The 18,801-nt window shown below is 34.6% G+C and overlaps 1 protein-coding gene across 9 annotated transcripts in view; it reads left to right on the top strand.

The window, feature by feature from the left end:
* Positions 1-18,801, top strand: part of DGKB (diacylglycerol kinase beta) — a 332,462-nt gene that overhangs the window by 74,479 nt on the left and 239,182 nt on the right. For all 9 annotated transcript variants that reach the window (XM_064411308.1, XM_064411310.1, XM_064411314.1 and 6 more), the window contains 6 exons: positions 5,878-6,031; positions 7,308-7,343; positions 8,730-8,870; positions 13,123-13,172; positions 14,539-14,613; positions 15,116-15,235. In XM_064411308.1, coding sequence (XP_064267378.1) covers positions 5,878-6,031; positions 7,308-7,343; positions 8,730-8,870; positions 13,123-13,172; positions 14,539-14,613; positions 15,116-15,235 — 576 coding nt within the window. The remainder of the gene's footprint in view (positions 1-5,877; positions 6,032-7,307; positions 7,344-8,729; positions 8,871-13,122; positions 13,173-14,538; positions 14,614-15,115; positions 15,236-18,801) is intronic.

Genomic DNA, 18,801 nt, shown 5'->3' with positions numbered 1-18,801 from the left:
CATTAGTATATGATGGTGTGTATGGATGAATATTTATTTATGTATATGCAATATGTATGTTTGTTCTGTTTCTTCTAGCATAGGTGTAGATCTTGAATGAATTAATTTCCTCTCTGAGTAAAGATAGCATCCAACTCTGGTATGGCAGTTGAACAAAGAAAATAAATAAAATCTTGTTTCATCTATTTTCTATAAAATTTACCTCAGCATCTTAAATTTTTCCCTGTGTCCAGAAGTACTGCCTTAACAGCTGAAACATTTTGGCCTTTTTTTTGATACATCTCTGTAAGTACATGTTCAGATCACCTCATTCATAGTAGTTTTTCAGTAGTTTGTTCGGTCAAATTTTTACAAATAAATATTTAATAATTTTTTAGATGTACAGAAACCTTATTTTTGCCTTCAGTGATTCTTTAGCTCTTTCTTTAGAGACACAGGTTTGAATTTCCTCAGGCAAATGGGAAATCGGCCAAGGTGATTCCCACTGGCGAGTTGTCTTTACCAGGAGATTTTTTTTTTTCCCCACAAGAGGAAAATATCTGTCACTTTTTCTCTGCTTTCAGAAGGAAGTGATGGTCTCAGTTGTACCTGGTGCACAGCACGTATTTTGTTTTTTTATGGATGTGTTTATTTTTCTGTGAGCATGTCTAGTGAGAACTTTCTTCCCTGTGGCCAGTCAGTGACTTAGACCTCATTATAAACTTTGGTCTATTTCTTCTTTATCTGTTTGGAAGGAGCTTAGAAGAAAAAAACCCAAAACCCAATACTTATGGATTAAATGCTTGTTGGAAGTTTAGGGCTAGGATTGTTAATGAAATGTTATGGATTTCCCCCAACAACTTATGGTGTAGGGAAAGAAGCACATTTTTAATTTCCCTATGCATTGAGTCATAGTGAGTCTAGTTCCATGTTTGCATTCAGAAAAGATGAAAATTGTTTAATGGTTTACACATTTTATTTGCTAAAAATAATTATTAAAGGTAAATTTATGCATGCCTATGTCTTACATTCCTTCTCCTTTTCTTTTCTCCAAGGTGAATATATAATTTTTAGGGTTTTTTCTTATATTCAGGTGTTTGGAAACATTGATTAAATCTATAAGTAGGAATTAAATACTTCTAAAAATATAATAAAATTAATTTTATATGAATTTTATGGTTTAAATTAGCTGAAACTGTATGGTGGTTTTGAATGTGCACTTCTGTGGAGTTATACCAAAATTTTTCATTACCAAATGAAATTTTATTACCCAGTAATACAGAAGTCTTATTTTGTGAAGTTTCTTTTTGTAAAACATAAGGAGCTCTAATAAATTTGGTGAATCAGTTTGATATATAAAAATAGAAATTCAGTTTTATGTGATTAGTATAAAACCCTTTATTTTTCTGTGACCTACAGCAAGGATTTTATTAGAGTCAAAGCTAAAACTGCGCAGATTTTTTTCTTCTTTTAGACTCCCTCAGAAGATTTAGGCCAAATTATTTGCAAGTTCTTTCATGTTTTTTCTGATTCATCTATGTCCTATTTTATCTCTCTTATGTTGAAAATTTTCCTGAAATCCCTAAACTTGTGATGATAATCTTCCTATGCCTTCATAGTCTCTTGTGCAGTGGAATTAATCAATTAATTAATTGATGTACCAGGATAATTGTTGGATAATTGATAATGGTACATCCTCTCATGCTCTCATCCCCTCACTTATGAAACATCATGAAAAATGCTTTCTGAAATGCTAAATCCTTCTTTCTCAGATTAATTTAAATTCAGCTGGAGCTTCTGGAATGCAAGCAACTGTTGAAAATTAAGCAATTAACCTGCATGCTTAAGAAAACCACATCCACCATTATGGTTTATATATTATTCTGATGTTATTAATCTGAACTGTTTAATTAATTGTGGGAATTCATTAGCATAAATAAATTATTTTCAAACCATACCAAAATTCTCTGAACTTTTCATCGGAGAAATTCTGATAATGACAATGAAATTTAAAAGGAAGATCAAGCATGATACACGTTAAAGTGGAAGATTGTTGTTCTCTGCTTTCCTTCTTTTTTTGTCTTTTTGCTTATGAAAACATTGTGCAATGCATTTGAAAAGTGGCTGGGGTTGGGGGGAAATGCTGGTAATCAAAGGAAGGGTAATTACTTGCTGCAGCATTTCCCTATTTCAGAAGGGTAAAGTTCCATAAGGAAAAATAAAAATAGTCTACAATTTCAGAATAGAGAAATGAGTATAATATTGTGTGTTGTTTTCTCTATTGTGAAAGTAGTTTTAAATTAAGCTAATCAAAAGTTTTGCATCTTTACCTGCTCTGTTCTAAATAAGCCATACTCAACACTTAAACCTCTACTTGGTGAGAATGCTCTAGCACCTCTGTGTCTTCTACTGTGCTGCTGTCAGGATCTCTTGAAAGAAATTCTTCCATTTTTCTATGTTCATGTTATAAGTTATGAGTATTACAGTGAGAGAGAGATAGTAGAGAAGGCACTGAAAGCAATTTAAAAGTGAGCCTGTTTTTGGAAGGTCACCCTTTTTCATTGGGAAGCTTGATGGATGATCTAAACTACTCCTAGGTCTGCTGTAGACTAGCTTAGTTCTATTTACTGTATATACATTTACAAAAACAAATGTCCAGAAATTACTATACCATTTTAGAACTCAGTTCTAATAGGATAATCTACACCAATTGTGTTAGGTCTTCTAGAATGTTTTTCAGCTATGCAGTATTAGAATCCCAGATTTTGAGGTTTTAGGCAAGAACCTAATCACAGGGCTCTACACAGAGATCTCCCTTAGGCAGGATTGATTGTATGCATTCTTACGTACAGCATGTGGTTTTGCACCTGTATTTTGGCCGTTCTAAACATTTCTGATGTGTGTTCGAGTAATTTGCCAGCTCCTGACTAACTTTCATTATAATTGGAAAGCTTTTGGATATGCAGCATCTAAACTCTGGTTATATGAATATTGCTGCTTCCCTGGGGGAATACAGGTCACAGAGCATGTTACAACAGAGGATAAAGCACTATCTGCTGGCTGTAAAACAACCTTTAGAGCAACCACACACTTTCTTTTGTCCTTTGCTGAGCCACCCTTATTGCTGGAATTCAGAATGTCAAATGTAATAAATGGACATGGCAGCCAAATAACGTGTTACATTAGTATCTTGTCTTATCTAGCCGTTTGGAGCAAGCGTTAAATGGAGGATATTGGTTTAAATTATAGTCTGACCATCTTTACAAAATATTTAAAAGTTTGACCATCTTTGAGAAAGAGGGTCTTCAGGAAGAAAGAAGTACATAATTTCAAACTTATTTATTTATCCATTTCTCTACTCAGGTATAATTCTGAACCCATTAAGTGAAAAAAAAAAAAAAAAAAGTGGCATTAGGGATTTAGTTACTGCTGGCAGCTTGGAGAACCAATGCCACTCAGGCAGCAGTTTAAAAATCTAAGGTTGCTCTAAACTCATATTCACTCAGTGAATATTTTTGGCAATATATACATAAAATATGCAGACAAGGTAGATAAGGAAAAGATTATTGTAATGTAAAGATATTTACATGGCCATACATAAACCTTAATTTAAATGGGACCATAATTTTGGTTTAGTTTCCGTTTTCACGTAGCTGTTTTTTTGTGTATATGATTCATTTAGATAGCTAAAACGCATTTCATTAATGCACAATTTAACAAAGCAATTTCACATTGTTAAAGTCAGTTGATTTAGTGATTAATGTATTTGTTATGCTTGCAGATAAAAAATACATTCATATAGTGTATATTAGTGTAACTAATTACTGATTTACTTGGATGCTGATACAAATCCTTTTGTTATTGTGATTCATAGTTTATAAACAGTGAATTAAATGTCAGTGGCTTTATTAGAGAAAAAAGTATAAAGTTTGCAGCATGAATGCAACAGTGTATGATTTGCCAAGGTAAAAGAGTGTGGCTGAAACTGTCTGATGAGATAAAGATAGTGAGTCCATGTCCAAGGTGATTATTTCCATTTTACACCCATCTTGAGAATTTTGAACATTTTTTTTCAGTCTCTGCTATTTTTGTCTTCAAGAGATGAGAGTTTTATTGGTTCCACTGCGCTTCTTTCTCTAATGAGGTGTTCTGTATTAGAAGCTCAGCAGAGATCTCTTGCCAATCTTGCATTCCTAATAATTATGACTTGCACAAGAGGAGTCAGATTTTGCAATTTCTGTTGTTGGTCCCTGGTAAGGATGACGATACACATTTAAAACATTACCCTTCGGTAGTTAGGTCTTGATCTTAATGGGAAACACTTTATTTAGTTTGCACATAAAATTTCAATATCTTATAAATACATTAAAAAAGTAAACGTCAAAGAAGTCAGGGGAGGAGAAGTTTCTGCCAAATCTCAAAGTTACATTAAAATAATAGCAAAAATTATTTATACTGTGACTCAGATTCCAAATTCACTGAAGTCTTTGAAAGTTCAGTTTCTATTTTTGTTTTTCCAGCATGATTTCAGGTTGACTCTTGGTAGTCTTTTCCCTCCTTCCATGTTCACTGTGATGATCTAAAGGAGTTACACTAGACTTTTCTATGGAGAAATGGAGTATTCCTGAAGAATAGGGAAATTTTTGTGGTATCATGTGGATTTATCTCTTTATTTAAAAATTACAAGTTGCTGTTCTCTTTGATCTATAAAGAAAGTAACACTGTTTTATCACATTAGTAATTGATAAGCTGTTTTACAATCACAAATGTAATGATAAATATGCAGTGGTGTCAATATGTTTCAAGATACCTGTATCTTCATTCTCTGTTAGCAGGATAAAATGGGATCATAATGCTTTGCATTGCTGTGACCCCGTTGAGCCTACACCTTCCTTGAGGGGGAGGTGATGATATCTCCCTGGTGACCAGCAACAGGACATGAAGACATAGAAAGAAGTTGCATCAGGGGAAGTTCAGATCAGGCATCAGGAAAAGGCTCTCCACTGGGAGGCTGGTTGGTCAGTGGAAGAAGCTTTCCCAGAGCATGTTTTGGTCATGGCACCAGGCCCATCAGAGGTCAAGGAGCATCTGGATGATGCTCTTAGTCATATGGTTTAGTTTCAGGTAGTCCTGTGAGGAGCAGGGAGTTGAACTCAATGCTCCTTACGTACTCCTTCCAACTTGAGAAAATCTGTGACTCATTGATTAAACCGATAATGCTGTTTTAACAGAAAAAAAGTCATCATTCGAGTTTTATTAATTATCTCTTACCTTCCTGGCAAAAGCAAAACCAAGTTAAGCTATATGACAAATGTTTTGGATCAACAGCTTTTGTTTTTTCCCCTTTAAGTAATGCTGCATGTCTGAGCACTCTGATTTGACTCCTTGAACCTATTTGAGACGGGGTGACTAGTAACTCTTTGACAAACACCAGCAAAGCATGTTGCCATGTAGGAAAAGACAGGAAGCCTTCAATTCCCTGAAGTAGGCATCCAAAAATCCCCTGCTTTTTGTCTGCCTCAGTATAGGAAAAGCTAAAGACATGCTAAGTACATCCCTAGGAACTCTGTAGGCGCCTTGGATGCTAATCAAGAAATTTGAGAGCATGGAACTTGATTTCAGGGTCCTGATATAAGTGCTCTGAATTTACTCTGGGCTATTTTACACAGTGCTCTGAGGTATTATATAATACTGTGAATTTTCAAAGTAATATTAATTCAATAATCACTTTCAAGAATAGGTATGCCAGTCTGTCTTCAGAAATCAATATATTCAAATACAGTCCAAAGCTTTTGTCAACAGAATATTATTTGATGGATTACTGTGTTTGTTTTTGGTTTTTTTTTTTTTTTACAAGCCATTATTTTTTTTTCCTTTTTTTCTTCCCCTTCACTGCAGACAATTGATTTAGAGGGGTTCAAGCTGTTCATGAAGACTTTTCTGGAGGCAGAGTTACCAGATGATTTCATTGAACACCTTTTTACATCATTTAGGAACAAAATCTCTCACTGCAGCCCATTAATTAAAAACAAACCACAGCACCTTTCTGGAGGTAAGTAATAAAATCAGTACTTAAAGAGCTATAGGTTCCCTCACCCTGTTGTTTTACTTTTAATAGCTGTAAATATATGAAATTCTTAACTACATGTTGCAGGATTTTTGTTCTGGTATTTGTGAAATTAGAGAAACTGACTCAACCATAATAGGAAATACTGTGAAAAGGAATGGAAATTAAATGGTTTCAACTCACAATAATGATGCAGCTGAGACACCAAGTGGACATTCTTTGTCATGTTAATGCTAATCAGATTGCTATGGTTACATGTTCTTGTTGCCTTCTCTCCTGTACTAACACTAAAAAATCTTCAGGCTTCATGCAGGAGGCTCCTGCTGGTGCTCAACCATTTCTGTGCCAGTTGCTGCTGTTTCCTTTAAGTGTCTAGGTGTGATTCTGTTGTTATTAATCCTACATACTTAGCAGCTACTGATAATTTAAGTGTTGGGTAAGTGTTACTGTATCACTAAAAGTGATTTTGATTTCAGAGGACACAGCTAAATTTTGCCCTGTATAGGCTGTACTCAGCTGTCTTCCCTTTCACAGTAGTTCTCTTTGACATATTTTATTCCTATGTGTGGTAAAATTGTAATAATGATAATAATCATTATTAAGGATAGTGCTGTTATTACTGTTGTTATTTCAGTTGCATGTCAAGTTTCTAACTCTGATGTTGCCTCCTAAAATACTTTTCTCCTACACTAGCTTTTCCAAGTTTGTCAAGAGTTTTTAAATTTTTCTGTTACTAAGTACTTTAGAAATAATATAATGTAATACCAGTTTAGGAAGCTTCCATGTTTTTAGCATAATGCCAGAAGGACTGTTTGACAAATTGTTGCATCAGAAACATATTCAGAGAGGCAGTCCAATTCACCTTGTGCAAGAATTGTTTGGGCTTGAAAATATACTGGATTTATGTTGTAATTCAATTTCATGGTTTAAAATAAATGTTACATCCTGATAATTCCTATCTTCTAAGGGGAAAAAACTGTGCATTGGTACATTTTGATGTGCAAATGGAGACTATGGAAACGTGGTTTTGGGTATCTAGTAATTTTTAAATGCTACCAGTAGTGAAAAAAAAAAAGCCTGACTATACTGGAAAATAACTTTTTCAGAAATATTAGACATTCTTCTGGAATATGGAGGGGTAAGTGAGAGCTAGAGAAATGACAAGGATAATAGCAGGGTTCATCAGTCCATCAGGTAGTGTGCTTGTTTTACATTTAGTCTCTTTTGGTCCACTCATGTCTGTTTATAAATGTATTTTCAGTTAAGGTGTCTGAAGAGAGATGGAAACAGATGCCAGGTAAGCAGCAGGACTGGAAGTCATCTTTAAGTCAGTAGTACATTGCAGCCAACCCTTCCCACCTCTGATTAATAAAGTAATAATTTAACCTGTGTCTTGCAGCTGATAGGTTACAAGGTACCTTAAAATTAGTATTTATTTTCATTTGAGTTTCAGCACTATTTGTTTTTGAGAAGAGTTATCCCAGGTTTTATAATCTTTTTTTATTCTGTGAATGTGATTTACGTAAGACTGGAATATGAACTGTTTGTGTAAGTTGTGTGACTAAAGCTAGTGTTTAACTGAATAAAATATTAGAGTGTCGTAATTTTAATGACACCTAACTGACATGCAAGCTCATTAAATAGAACATTGACTTATTCAATATTTTTGTTCATTTAATATTTACTTTTAGTATTTATTAGTTGCTGAAATTTCATGAAAATAAAATTAATTCCAAAATACATTGTTGCACGCCAGTTTACTCTTTTTCACCTTATTTTATTGTTTTAACATATGTATCTCATAACATGCAGTCATACCTTTTAAAATCTAACTTTTGAAGATGTATCTGGATTGCAATGAAGTTTTTCAAGCTAAATTTAGGGAGAGAGTGGACAACCCTCAGTCAGTGAGAAGTGTAACAAACTTGTAAAGAAAGTTTTCTTACTCCTTTCTCTGTTTGGCTGTCCTTCCCATTTTTCCCCATTTTGGTCCTGCAGATTCCAGTAATATCATCAGGACTGGTCATACTGATGTTGTTCTAAAAAAAAGTTTGGCAATTTTGAAATTTTAATTCCAAGTAGTGCTATTAACACAATGTCTGAGCAATTATTATGACTATTATTTAAATTCTAGATATATTTCCTCAGTATATTTTCTCAGTCACTGAGACTTTTGTGTTTGAAATATGTGCTCCACTGACACACATCTGGCTGTGTTTTTGGGATAACGATACACTTGGGTATTAGTGGAGGTTTCATAGACACTAAAACACCTTTAATTAGCGTAGTTGTTGTCAATCTGTAAGTAAGATGAAGCTTCTACAAGCACAAGAAAGTGGATGCAGATTTGAGCAGGGATTGTTTTTAATACTTAACATCTAGTATAGTAGAACAAAAATATTCACCGAATTGTTTTGTAGTCAAATGAAATCAGATCAGCACAAATTTTAAAAAAAAAGTTTTTGCCATTCCCATAATGGGGTGGGGGATGTGTTTTGGATAGCTTATTTTAGTTCTACCTTTGCTGGATAAACTATGAACATGAATTGTTTAAAGCTTTATGTTTAAGTTAAGATTAATCTGAGATTCAGGTAAAACAAAGATGAATGCATGCAAAAGTTATGTTTTCATTTTCTGCTTGTATTGTACGTTCAGACTAACAAAAGCTATGGGTTGTTTCCAGGTCTGAGACTTAACAAGGGTACCTCCACATCCAGACCTCCTACTCCTGCCAACTCACATTTACCAGACATGATCCAGCTGAAAGATATTGTTTGCTATTTGTCACTGCTAGAAAGAGGAAGACCTGAAGACAAGCTAGAATGTATGTTCTTTTTCAATTTTAAATATTTATTTCCCTAAGTCATCAAATATTTTGTTTCTGAATTTAAGAACCAGTTTTTGGCGGATGGATTATAAAAACATGGTTCTAGGTGACCCTTATTGTAGAAATTATTTTTTCTTCTTGCTAATGGTGAGATTTTAAATGAATTTTTTTCTATGTAGCATTTTCTGAAATGGGGAGTATGGATTGTACATTCTGTAGTTACAATAGTGCTCTCTACACTATCATGTATATTTGGTATAAGATCTGAGAAAAACAGACAAACTATACTGAGTATACTTAGAGATCTGTAGATGGGTTGAATAACCTGTACTAAACATCCTAATTCAAACAAAGAACAGTTGCTAATATAGGCTGTGGGCTCCACAATATTTCTGAATACTTAAAAGCCAAGAATGATCCAAATCTGCATCACTATTGGGAAGGAGTGTTTGACACAGGAAGTTAGAAATTCTTGTTTGGTTTTGTTTGTTTTTTATTTTTTAATTAGGAGCCTGGGTCTTTAAAATGCAACACCTATTAAAAAAATGTTTAAAACCAGCCCTGTGAGTTTGATCTATAAATTGGAGGAAAAAAGAAAAAAAACTTGTTTCCTTATTGTGGAATTTTAGAAGTCACTTTGTCATGTGGCTAAACAGTCAGACCAATCATATAGTCCTTATTGAGAAGAAATATAGTTCAATATACATAACTGGTCTGTTTATAAAAGATCTGTGGGAGCAGGCTCTCATGTGCAAAGTGTTCAGTATGTTAGGATGTGCAAGCAGTAATCTGCTTTTGTAAAGATAAGAAATTCATTACAAGGTTACATGTTGCTGAAGTATCTTGATGTTTTGTTAACCTCTAGCTAGCTTACAGAAGCAACTTTGTACTGCAAGGTCACAGAAAATGCCCCAAATCCCCCAAATTTGGTAATATTGTTTTGGTATCATATGATTAAAATACAGAGAGAATGTAAGTGTGAATGCACATTCAGATCACAGACACAGAAAAACTGAGATCCAATATCTTACAGTGTAATATCTGCTGCATGGTAGCAAGTTATGCAAGCCTTACCAGAGCTCTGAGGAGCTCGATGCACAAACCACGGCATGAAATAGAGCTCACTTGCCTCCCCTGGTGTCAGGAGCTGGTACAATGGAAAGGAGGAGAGACAGAGGAGCAGTGATAATTACAGTACGGGAATTTTCCATGAACTTCCTACAATAGGGGCTGCATGAGCAAAGACTGTTCTATGTGATTTAGGAGCGAGAGGGCATGACCTAATATGTTTGTGGTACTTAAATGTTTTATGTATTCAAGGTCAATTGCATTTACTACATATAATTCTGGGCATGGTTGTTTAATGGGTTTATTTTCTTTTTTGTCATACAGAGTTGAAATATTCCACATATTTTCACTTTTTAGTATCTAAATTTCAGGTTATGCTGCACCATTGTATGCAGACTTTGTTGATTTCAGTTAATTCTCATTATAAGTTCATGGTATAATTTAACTCTTTTTCCAAATTTGAAAGCAGTAGTTCTGATGCCTGTAATGTAAATTATACGTGTGTAGCAATGAAGGGAAAAAGAAAAATGGTTTATTCTGGAGTTGCCAATATTAATATCAATACCAATTTCAAGTAGTGATTTGAATTTTTTTTCAGATGACAAAATTGGAAAAATATGAGTCATAGCTGAGTGTTTGGAGATTTAATTCAGGACATGTAGAACATGAAAGTGGTGCTTTCAGTTGAAATTTGATGTAGGCTGGAGGATAAACTACACTAAGAGTTTCATCTTTGGATCTATATGATCTACATATTTTCAGAGGTTTATAAATATTCCATATAAATGGATTTTCTAACATATTAAGAGTGTAAAGAGGTCTTGCATAGTGTGAACTTCACCTGTTTGGCATGCTTAGCATATCTGTTATTCATAATGTATGTATGACCTGAATATAAAGAAAATCCCAAGCATTCCTCACAGAGATACATTGAGAGAACATATCTTAGGTTTTAAGGCTAAATTGCCATCTAGAAATAGAAATTGAGGGCAGAGTCAGTCTAATCAGGTAAGGAGATGGGAAAAGGAATAGAAAAAATTGACTTGGGCATCAGAATTTCTGTTTGTTTTTATCATTTTGTTGTTGGTTTTGTTTCGGTTTTGTTTGTTTTTTTCTCCTAAGCGTGTAAATCAAGAGCATGAATATTTAGCAGTGTATGAATAGAAAAGAGATTGCATGCCACACCAATAGCATAGTTTTCAGAATCTAGCCAAGAGCACAGATTAAGCCTTTTTGCTACCCTATACCTATGTAATTAGAAAGACTTTGTTTCTTCAAAGTGAAACAGTTGTAATTACACTAATGTCTGGTTTTAAACGACTGATTAGAACTACTGATTCATGTTAAAGGAAAAAAAAGCACTACTGCTCTGGAGTAGTTAAAGGTCATGGAGATGCTAAAACTTGCTGTAAAACATTCTCTCAACTACTGTCTAAGAATCACAGAGCAGGAGGAAGGAGAGCCAAATGATTTTATCTTTATGGTTGAGTGATTCAGAGATTCATCCCTATGGAAACTGTGAATGCCTAATGATACCTTTGGCAGACAATATTAGCTGTCAAGCTCTGAGAAGCTTTGGTGGAAGGTGTACCAGCAGGGGCAGCACCAATCTCCGGTGGCTTTTTTGGCATTAACTTGTTTGACACTGAAACAATTTTGCTGTGGTAACTCTAGGGAAAGAACGATATTTTTATAGGTTTTCTTAACCTGTAACTAATGAATCATGGGCCTTTGTGGCGTGAAATAGTGTGCTGCTGTAAATATCATCAATCTTGTATTACAGCTCTCTTAAGAGCAGTTCAAGGTAGTGGCAAAAATTGCTGAAGTGGTATAGAGGTGTAGGTATTACCTTTTTTCCACACAGTTAGATGATCAACTTGTTCCCAAGATAGAGGGTGTAAGTGAAAGAAGCCAATACATATAACAGTTAATATGATTGGCTCTAAGTCCAAAAATAATCAAATTCTTTCTGAACGTTACTCTAATTGCTAATAATTTCTTCTCACTTCTCATTATATTGTTTCCTGGAAATTATGGTAAGCTTTGTTTGTGAAATTTTTTGGACTGTAACAACATCTGCTATGGATCCAGTGTGGTAGGATTCCTCAGTGTTAAATAGGTCGTATGTTTCCAGAGACTGGTTAAACAACAGGTTACTTGTGTTTTGCTGTTGATGAAAGCATTACATTGTCCTGGAACCACCTCTACATGGGCTGACTTCTTCATCCCTAAAAAACAGGTGCAGGGGTAAAAAAAAAATCGTGCTTTTGAAGAGTGTGATGGGTATTTGGATTTCTGACAAACTGTCCCTGAAAGTAGGGACAAAGAATGGGGTATTTGTAGGCTTCTGGATTTCCTTTTTAGACTTACAACAGTATTCCTTTGAAAGCTTTAGGCTTTGCTGCTTCTAAATATCTTATTAATGGTGCTTGTACCCCTTCTTTTGGATGGAATCAAATCATGATACAATCTTGAAGGCATTTTTTTTCTGGATATTGTCAAAATATACCTTTTTATCTGTGTGGTTCCCCAGAAAGTTGGGAGTACATTTTGAAATTGATTGAGCAAGTGTGGTCCTGGAAGAAGTCATGCTGGCAGTTTGTGATGAATGCTGTTGGATTTCGATGATTAGATATTTAAAACATTGATCCTGTGTTTTATTTAATTGGTCAGAAAATAGTTTCTAAAGCAGTATCACTGTTGAATAGTGATAGCAAGAGCCAAGGGAGAGTAGCATTGTACCTTAGGCAGGCTTATCAAGGTTTGTGACCAATTGTGTGTTACCCTGTGTTTGGTGAGATCACAGAGAAGGGCCTTTTGGCAGTACTCACCATGAAGACAGATCATCTCTAGAGGGAAGCAAAATCAAGTTCACACACCAAATTAGCTGTTAGGGTGGTGGTATGGAGGAGGTGCAGTTGTACTCTCTGGCTAATGTGTTGCTGGAGGCTCTGTGGCAGGGTAGTTGCTGAGTGAACCTTTCACGTGATGCAGCTTGTTTGGAGGGTCTACTGCTAGTCTGATCATTAAACAAAAATGTTAATACTTGTCCTTTCTTTATAATTCAGGCTTAAGTTGTTTTGTGTTCTGGTTTGGAGTTGTTTGGTTTTTTTAATGAAAAAGAGATGTATTTGTTGTGTTTTCTAACAGAGTTTTCCTTCTCTCTTTGTTTTCTTTTCAGTTATGTTTCGCTTGTATGATACAGACGGGAATGGATACCTGGATAGTTCGGTAATGTTTTTTATGTATTGCATTGTAAGAGTATGTCAACATGACAAAACTATACAAAACTACATTAATTCAAGTTTATATTTGTTCTGAATTATTAGAAGCAGTGTAAAAAATAGTCGATAAAAATTCATTCATTTGAAAATTAATCCTTGAGTTTTCCAGTGAGAAATGTTGCAACTGTATAAATTTTCAGTTGCTGACACTGCTGTCACGGAGTTCTGTTCTATAGTCTTCTTATTTTTAATGGTGATACTACAGTAGGAGACACATTAATATGATTCCAGTAATTCTGGTATGCTGCTGGGAGATGTGTATGAAGGCACCATTTTTAAAGATTTCATTAAAAAGGATAAGTGTGGGGGTCACACAGTGGATTTATGAGATGTCACAACTTCCATATTATTATTAAGAATGGAGGAACAGTATTAAGGGCAAAGTTTTGTAGAGTAGGCCAACCAAATGTTTGAAGAGAAGGAGGAGATATGGAAATAATTTTAAAAGCTGTAATTATTTTTGTCAGATAGCTAACAAAAACTAGTGTTTTATTAGCGGTGTTCTTTTTCTTCTTTTCTTTGGGTTTTTTTTCCACCTTTTTTTGTACCTACTGGAAGGAAGACAGCATAGAGTGGATTGGTGAGGAAGAGGAGGTGATTCCTATAAGTTGCAGGGAAATAGGGAAGCAAAATTATACACGGGTGTGAAATAAATATGGCACCATAATTTTAGGCAATACCAGGTTGAGTTAGATGCCTGGATACAAATGAGAATTTAGAATGGTCCTAGATAAGCATTTGAGCATGTTTACGAAGCAAAAGTGCATATACAAGTATAGAAAAGCCCTAGTGATACATGACCAAGGGAAATTGCAATACTGTAGTGGTAAGAAAATAGATCTGTGGTAGTTTACAGAATCCATTTCATGCCTTACTTCTGTTAGAAATTCGTGATTTATGCAATTACGGTAAAAAATAATTTTAATAATTTTAATTGGTTTTTGAGTGATTTTTCCATCACTCAGATTAAAGTGATGGAATTTAAAGATCATTACATGATCTTACCACAGGGTGGAAATCAGATTGTGAAAACATGGGTGCTTGAAAGATAACTAGGAAGGAAGAATCTCTGACTCCTTTCAATTACTTTGGTTGTGGGGCTGTATTTCATGTCCCTGAATGCTTTGTAGTCCATGCAGAATGTTTTGCTAGTAAGCAGATCCATTTGAGAATACTGCTTCCAGTGAAAAGTATATTTCATCAGGGATTTTGATGAAATAGTGTCACTGAATGCAATATGGTTGAATTATTAGTTTCTTGCAGTAGAATTTTTCTTTATAACCTTAATATCATACTTTCTCATTCATCTCTAGGAGCTGGAAAATATCATTGCTCAAATGATGCATGTTGCAGAATACCTTGAATGGGATATTACTGAATTAAGTCCAGTAAGTATCCAGTTATCACAATTTTTTAATGTTACTAGAGACAGCTATCATAATTTTGTGATATTTCATATCCACGTGGCATTCCATGGGTGAGTAAGGTAGAAATAAGAATAGCCTGTGTTCCACTATGAATTAGCATTGTGAACTACACTTTTACTGGTATTTAGCTGTTTAAATCTGATCTATGAAATGTTCAATAAATGTAATCATTAACTTCTATAACATAACTGGTTTGTCTCTGAAGATTTCTTAAGAGTGAGTGCACAAAGGACACAAGTAGGTTTGGGACATTTAGGTGTTAATAAAATGTAAATACGAGTATGACACTTTATTTTCTAAACTGTCCATACTCATTTGACTACAACTACCATGCAAATAATATTTTCTTTTTTTTTTGTATGAGAGAATTGGAGATCTGCACATGTTCTAACAATTAGAACATGCTGTATTAGAATATAGTAATAATAAATTAGAACTTACGAGATTTTCCATTAAATTGTAGATTCTTCATGAAATGATGGAAGAAATTGACTATGATCATGATGGCACTGTTTCCCTAGAAGAGTGGATCCAAGGAGGAATGACAACAATCCCACTCTTGGTCCTTCTTGGGTTAGAAAATGTAGGTAATAAATAGTAGCATCAAGTTTCTGCTTGCATATTGACTGTGACCTTCAGGTTAGTTTCTCTGTGGCCTGTATAAAGAATGACTTTGCTTTGCTCCTCTTTACTATGGCTGAATGACGTGCAAAGAATCAAGTGTCTTCAACAGCACAGAACCACTAGCAAGTTAAAAGCACAACCTAACAAGCTGGCTCGGGAGCTGGGAGTTTTAAAAAGCTGAATAATTTTCCCTGCTAACAACAGGCTGCAGTATATCTGCTAAATGTGTTTTACTACCCATATGTATGTTGTAACTGGCTTGGAGTAGTGTCTAAACTTCTCAGCATGGCAACTGGTTTGTGTGACCTAACTGTACTGAGTCACAGAACAATCCAGGTTGGAAAGAAATTCTGGGGGGTCTTCTGTTCCAGTCCCTAATTAAAGGCAGCGCCACAGGTGGAGTTATCTCAGTCAGAGCCCTGTCAAGCCTGGATAGTTCGAGTGAGGTGGATTCTACCAGTACTGTGGGCAAACTTTGCCTGTGTTAATTGTTCTCAAGGGAAAGAGTTTTTGTTCATGGGTGCAGATGAAATTTATTCTGCAGCAATTATTGCTGGCTCTTGTCCTGTCATGATACATCCCTGTGAAGATCTTCTGTCTCTGCAACTACATTAGTAAAGTATAGTAAGATGCAATATCAGGGGGGACACTTACAGCAACAGAGTATTGTGAAAGATGAGCTTATGTTCTATACATTTACAGCCTCACATTGAAGGCAATACAAATGTAATATGATCAATTTTATATCAGCTCAATGCAGCTGTTTTAAGGTTGGCATGTTGTCAGTGCCACCTGCTGTCCTGTATTTGAGCTAATTTTTAACTCATCTGTTGAAGCATGGGTTTCAAATGCATTTCTGATTTTTTTTTAAATATCTTTTTAATCTCTTTCCTTAAGTAATTTTCACATATTGAAAATAATAAATAATATTTATTTTCCCCATTTTATACAATCTAGACTGCTCTAGTTGCTCTATGCTATTTTATTTGCATGAAGAATGCTCAGATTGATACTTTGTGTAGGGGAATATGTAACAAACGAGTTTATTGAATGGAAAATACATAAGTCTTGAAAAATCTAATTAATAAAATTACAAGTAAAATACCTGAATTGAAGACAACTTTCAACGTGTCTGAATCACTGTAGTACTAATACCCTAATTCTGTTTGTGAGACGGAATAAGAAAAATGTTAAATTACTGTCATCAAACAACATATCTTTCTCAGGCTGAATTCTGTTATTTCCACAGAATTAATCTAAACAAAGGCCTGGAAATGCTCTCAAGCAAGCAATATAGCAGATAACCGATACTGATTTTCAGTACAGATTTTTCTTTTATGACAAGTAGTATAGGTGTTCTGGGAGTATTTCTCAATATCTACATTTCCTTCTTCCTAAATTTGGAACTCCTAAGATATGGCATAAGTTAATGCAGATCATTCTGTAGAGTTTATTTTCATGTTAGAGAAAAAGCTGTTAGAAAGAAGCTATGTTATCAAACATTTTATCCTTCCGAGTACTTTTACTAGTTTTTAGATACTTATCATGCTTTGCATAGCTTTACTATAGAAATACTAAGAATACATAAATAGTGACCAAAATTCTACAGTCTGTTGTTAACATGGGTCAATGTTTCTGTCATCAAGAGTATTCCTAGTATTTGATGCATTTAACGGACAGAAATGCACAGTCGTGGAAGAAATACTATAATAGCATGCAAAATGTCTGATTATCAATCAGCATAGTTTATGTAAACTCTGTGACCTGCATATGAGCTGATTTGCTAGTAATTTTCTAATGATTCACTAGGACAAGATGCTACCCCTCCTATTTTTCTTTTTATATTTAAAACTGCTTGATTTTTTAAACCATCACATTATATGTAGAGAAAAGCTAAGTTTTTAAATTTTTCATTAAACCAGCAAAAATACACTACTTCCATTTGTTCAAATAAAATCATATTTTAGGACATTGAAAAGTGAAATCAATACTAATGCCTGTCTGTTATTTAGTGTAAACTGATAGCATGATTTTGATGGTTTTGCAGCATCTAATGTATTATCCAAGCTCTTCATTCCATTGCATCAATCCCATTAGTGGGATGCTCTTACTTTTTTTTGCATGCCACTGTTAGATTTTGCAAACCTAGCTTCCCAGGACTCTGCTTTCTGAGTATCCTCTCCTTTTATTTACTGTAATGAAAAACAAGATCAGAATCTTTTGGACTCACTAATAAAAAAGTGCTAATATCTTAAGGTTTTCCTCAAGCCGATTGGTATGTGAAAATAAGGGGCATAACTTATTGGATTATTCTGCTTAGACATGTCCAAGTAATCTTCATATGTTGTAAATCAGAGGGAAAAAACATCAAAAAAAACACCCTTTGCCTCCCCACCCCCCCACCCCAAAGTAAAACCACAAAAAACCCTAAACAAAACCGACAAAGAACCCACCAACCAAACTATTCTGTCACCTTCTTGTAAGTGTTGATTCTGTACTGAACTCGCAATGACAAAATTTTAAATCTAAGAGATGAAGTTCAGAGCTTGTCTGGTATGATAATGACAAAGAATTGTCACTATAGTTTATTTAAATCAATTATGATGCAAGTGGAATATTTAATTTGTTTTGGGTTGGGGTCTGTTAACACTGAAATGTACTTAACTGTTGTATGGGGCTTGTATGAAGGATGGAAGATTTTCAGCTGGTCTCATTTGATATGTTAATCAGTGAAGCTATGATAATTTAGTTCAGTTGCAGATTTGTCATAGTACTTTTAGAATTCAGCTACATTGTTTGTACTTTATCCTTAGTTTCCTGTAATAGCTATATAGAAAGATCAGATATCATGTAAAAGTTCTATATTACATTTAAAGCATTTCAATCACTTTTTATTACATCCTGTATTAGATGATTTAGTCAGAATACTTTAAAAAGAAGGGGCATTTAAGTGAAGCATGTAACTATATGAATTAAAAATAAAAGAATAAACAAGTCAGTGTTTATGAGCAGTGGGGTTGAGATAGCCTAACCTCTCACAGGTTTGTGGTCTTTGCCCTCTGATGAGAGAGACAAGGGTGTTAGGCTGTAGCTACAAACATTTACCAGCCACCTGTTACCAAGTCAGAGAATTAACAAGGAAATCTGCCTGATTTCCCCTTTGCTCTCTCTCTGGCTCTGCCTCCTCCCCCCCCCACTTTTTCATAGACTTCCATGAAATTTCTAGTGCCCTTCAAATTTATTTGACATTACTAAACTATTTTAAAAGTTGCTGGTGCAGTTTAGAGTGATGAAGATAATGGGACAAAGAGCATTAAAAAGTCTAATTTCCCTAGGAAATCAACCTTAATATCCAGTTTGTTTTAGTTTGCTGGGCTTTATGTTCTGTTTCCTCCTAAGATTTGATTTTTGGAGTTGTTACGAAGGTAGACTTTAGAAATACAGAGTTCTGTCTCTGAGAATGTTCTGGGGTAAAAATGACATATTTGATTTTTTGGTGCTTTTTAAGGCAGTTGATATTGTAAA

This window comes from Passer domesticus, chromosome 1, assembly GCF_036417665.1.
Source record: "Passer domesticus isolate bPasDom1 chromosome 1, bPasDom1.hap1, whole genome shotgun sequence".
NCBI classification, from domain to species: domain Eukaryota; kingdom Metazoa; phylum Chordata; class Aves; order Passeriformes; family Passeridae; genus Passer; species Passer domesticus.
Note: the sequence above shows the minus strand (reverse complement) of the source record. Positions and strands in the feature narration are given on the sequence as shown.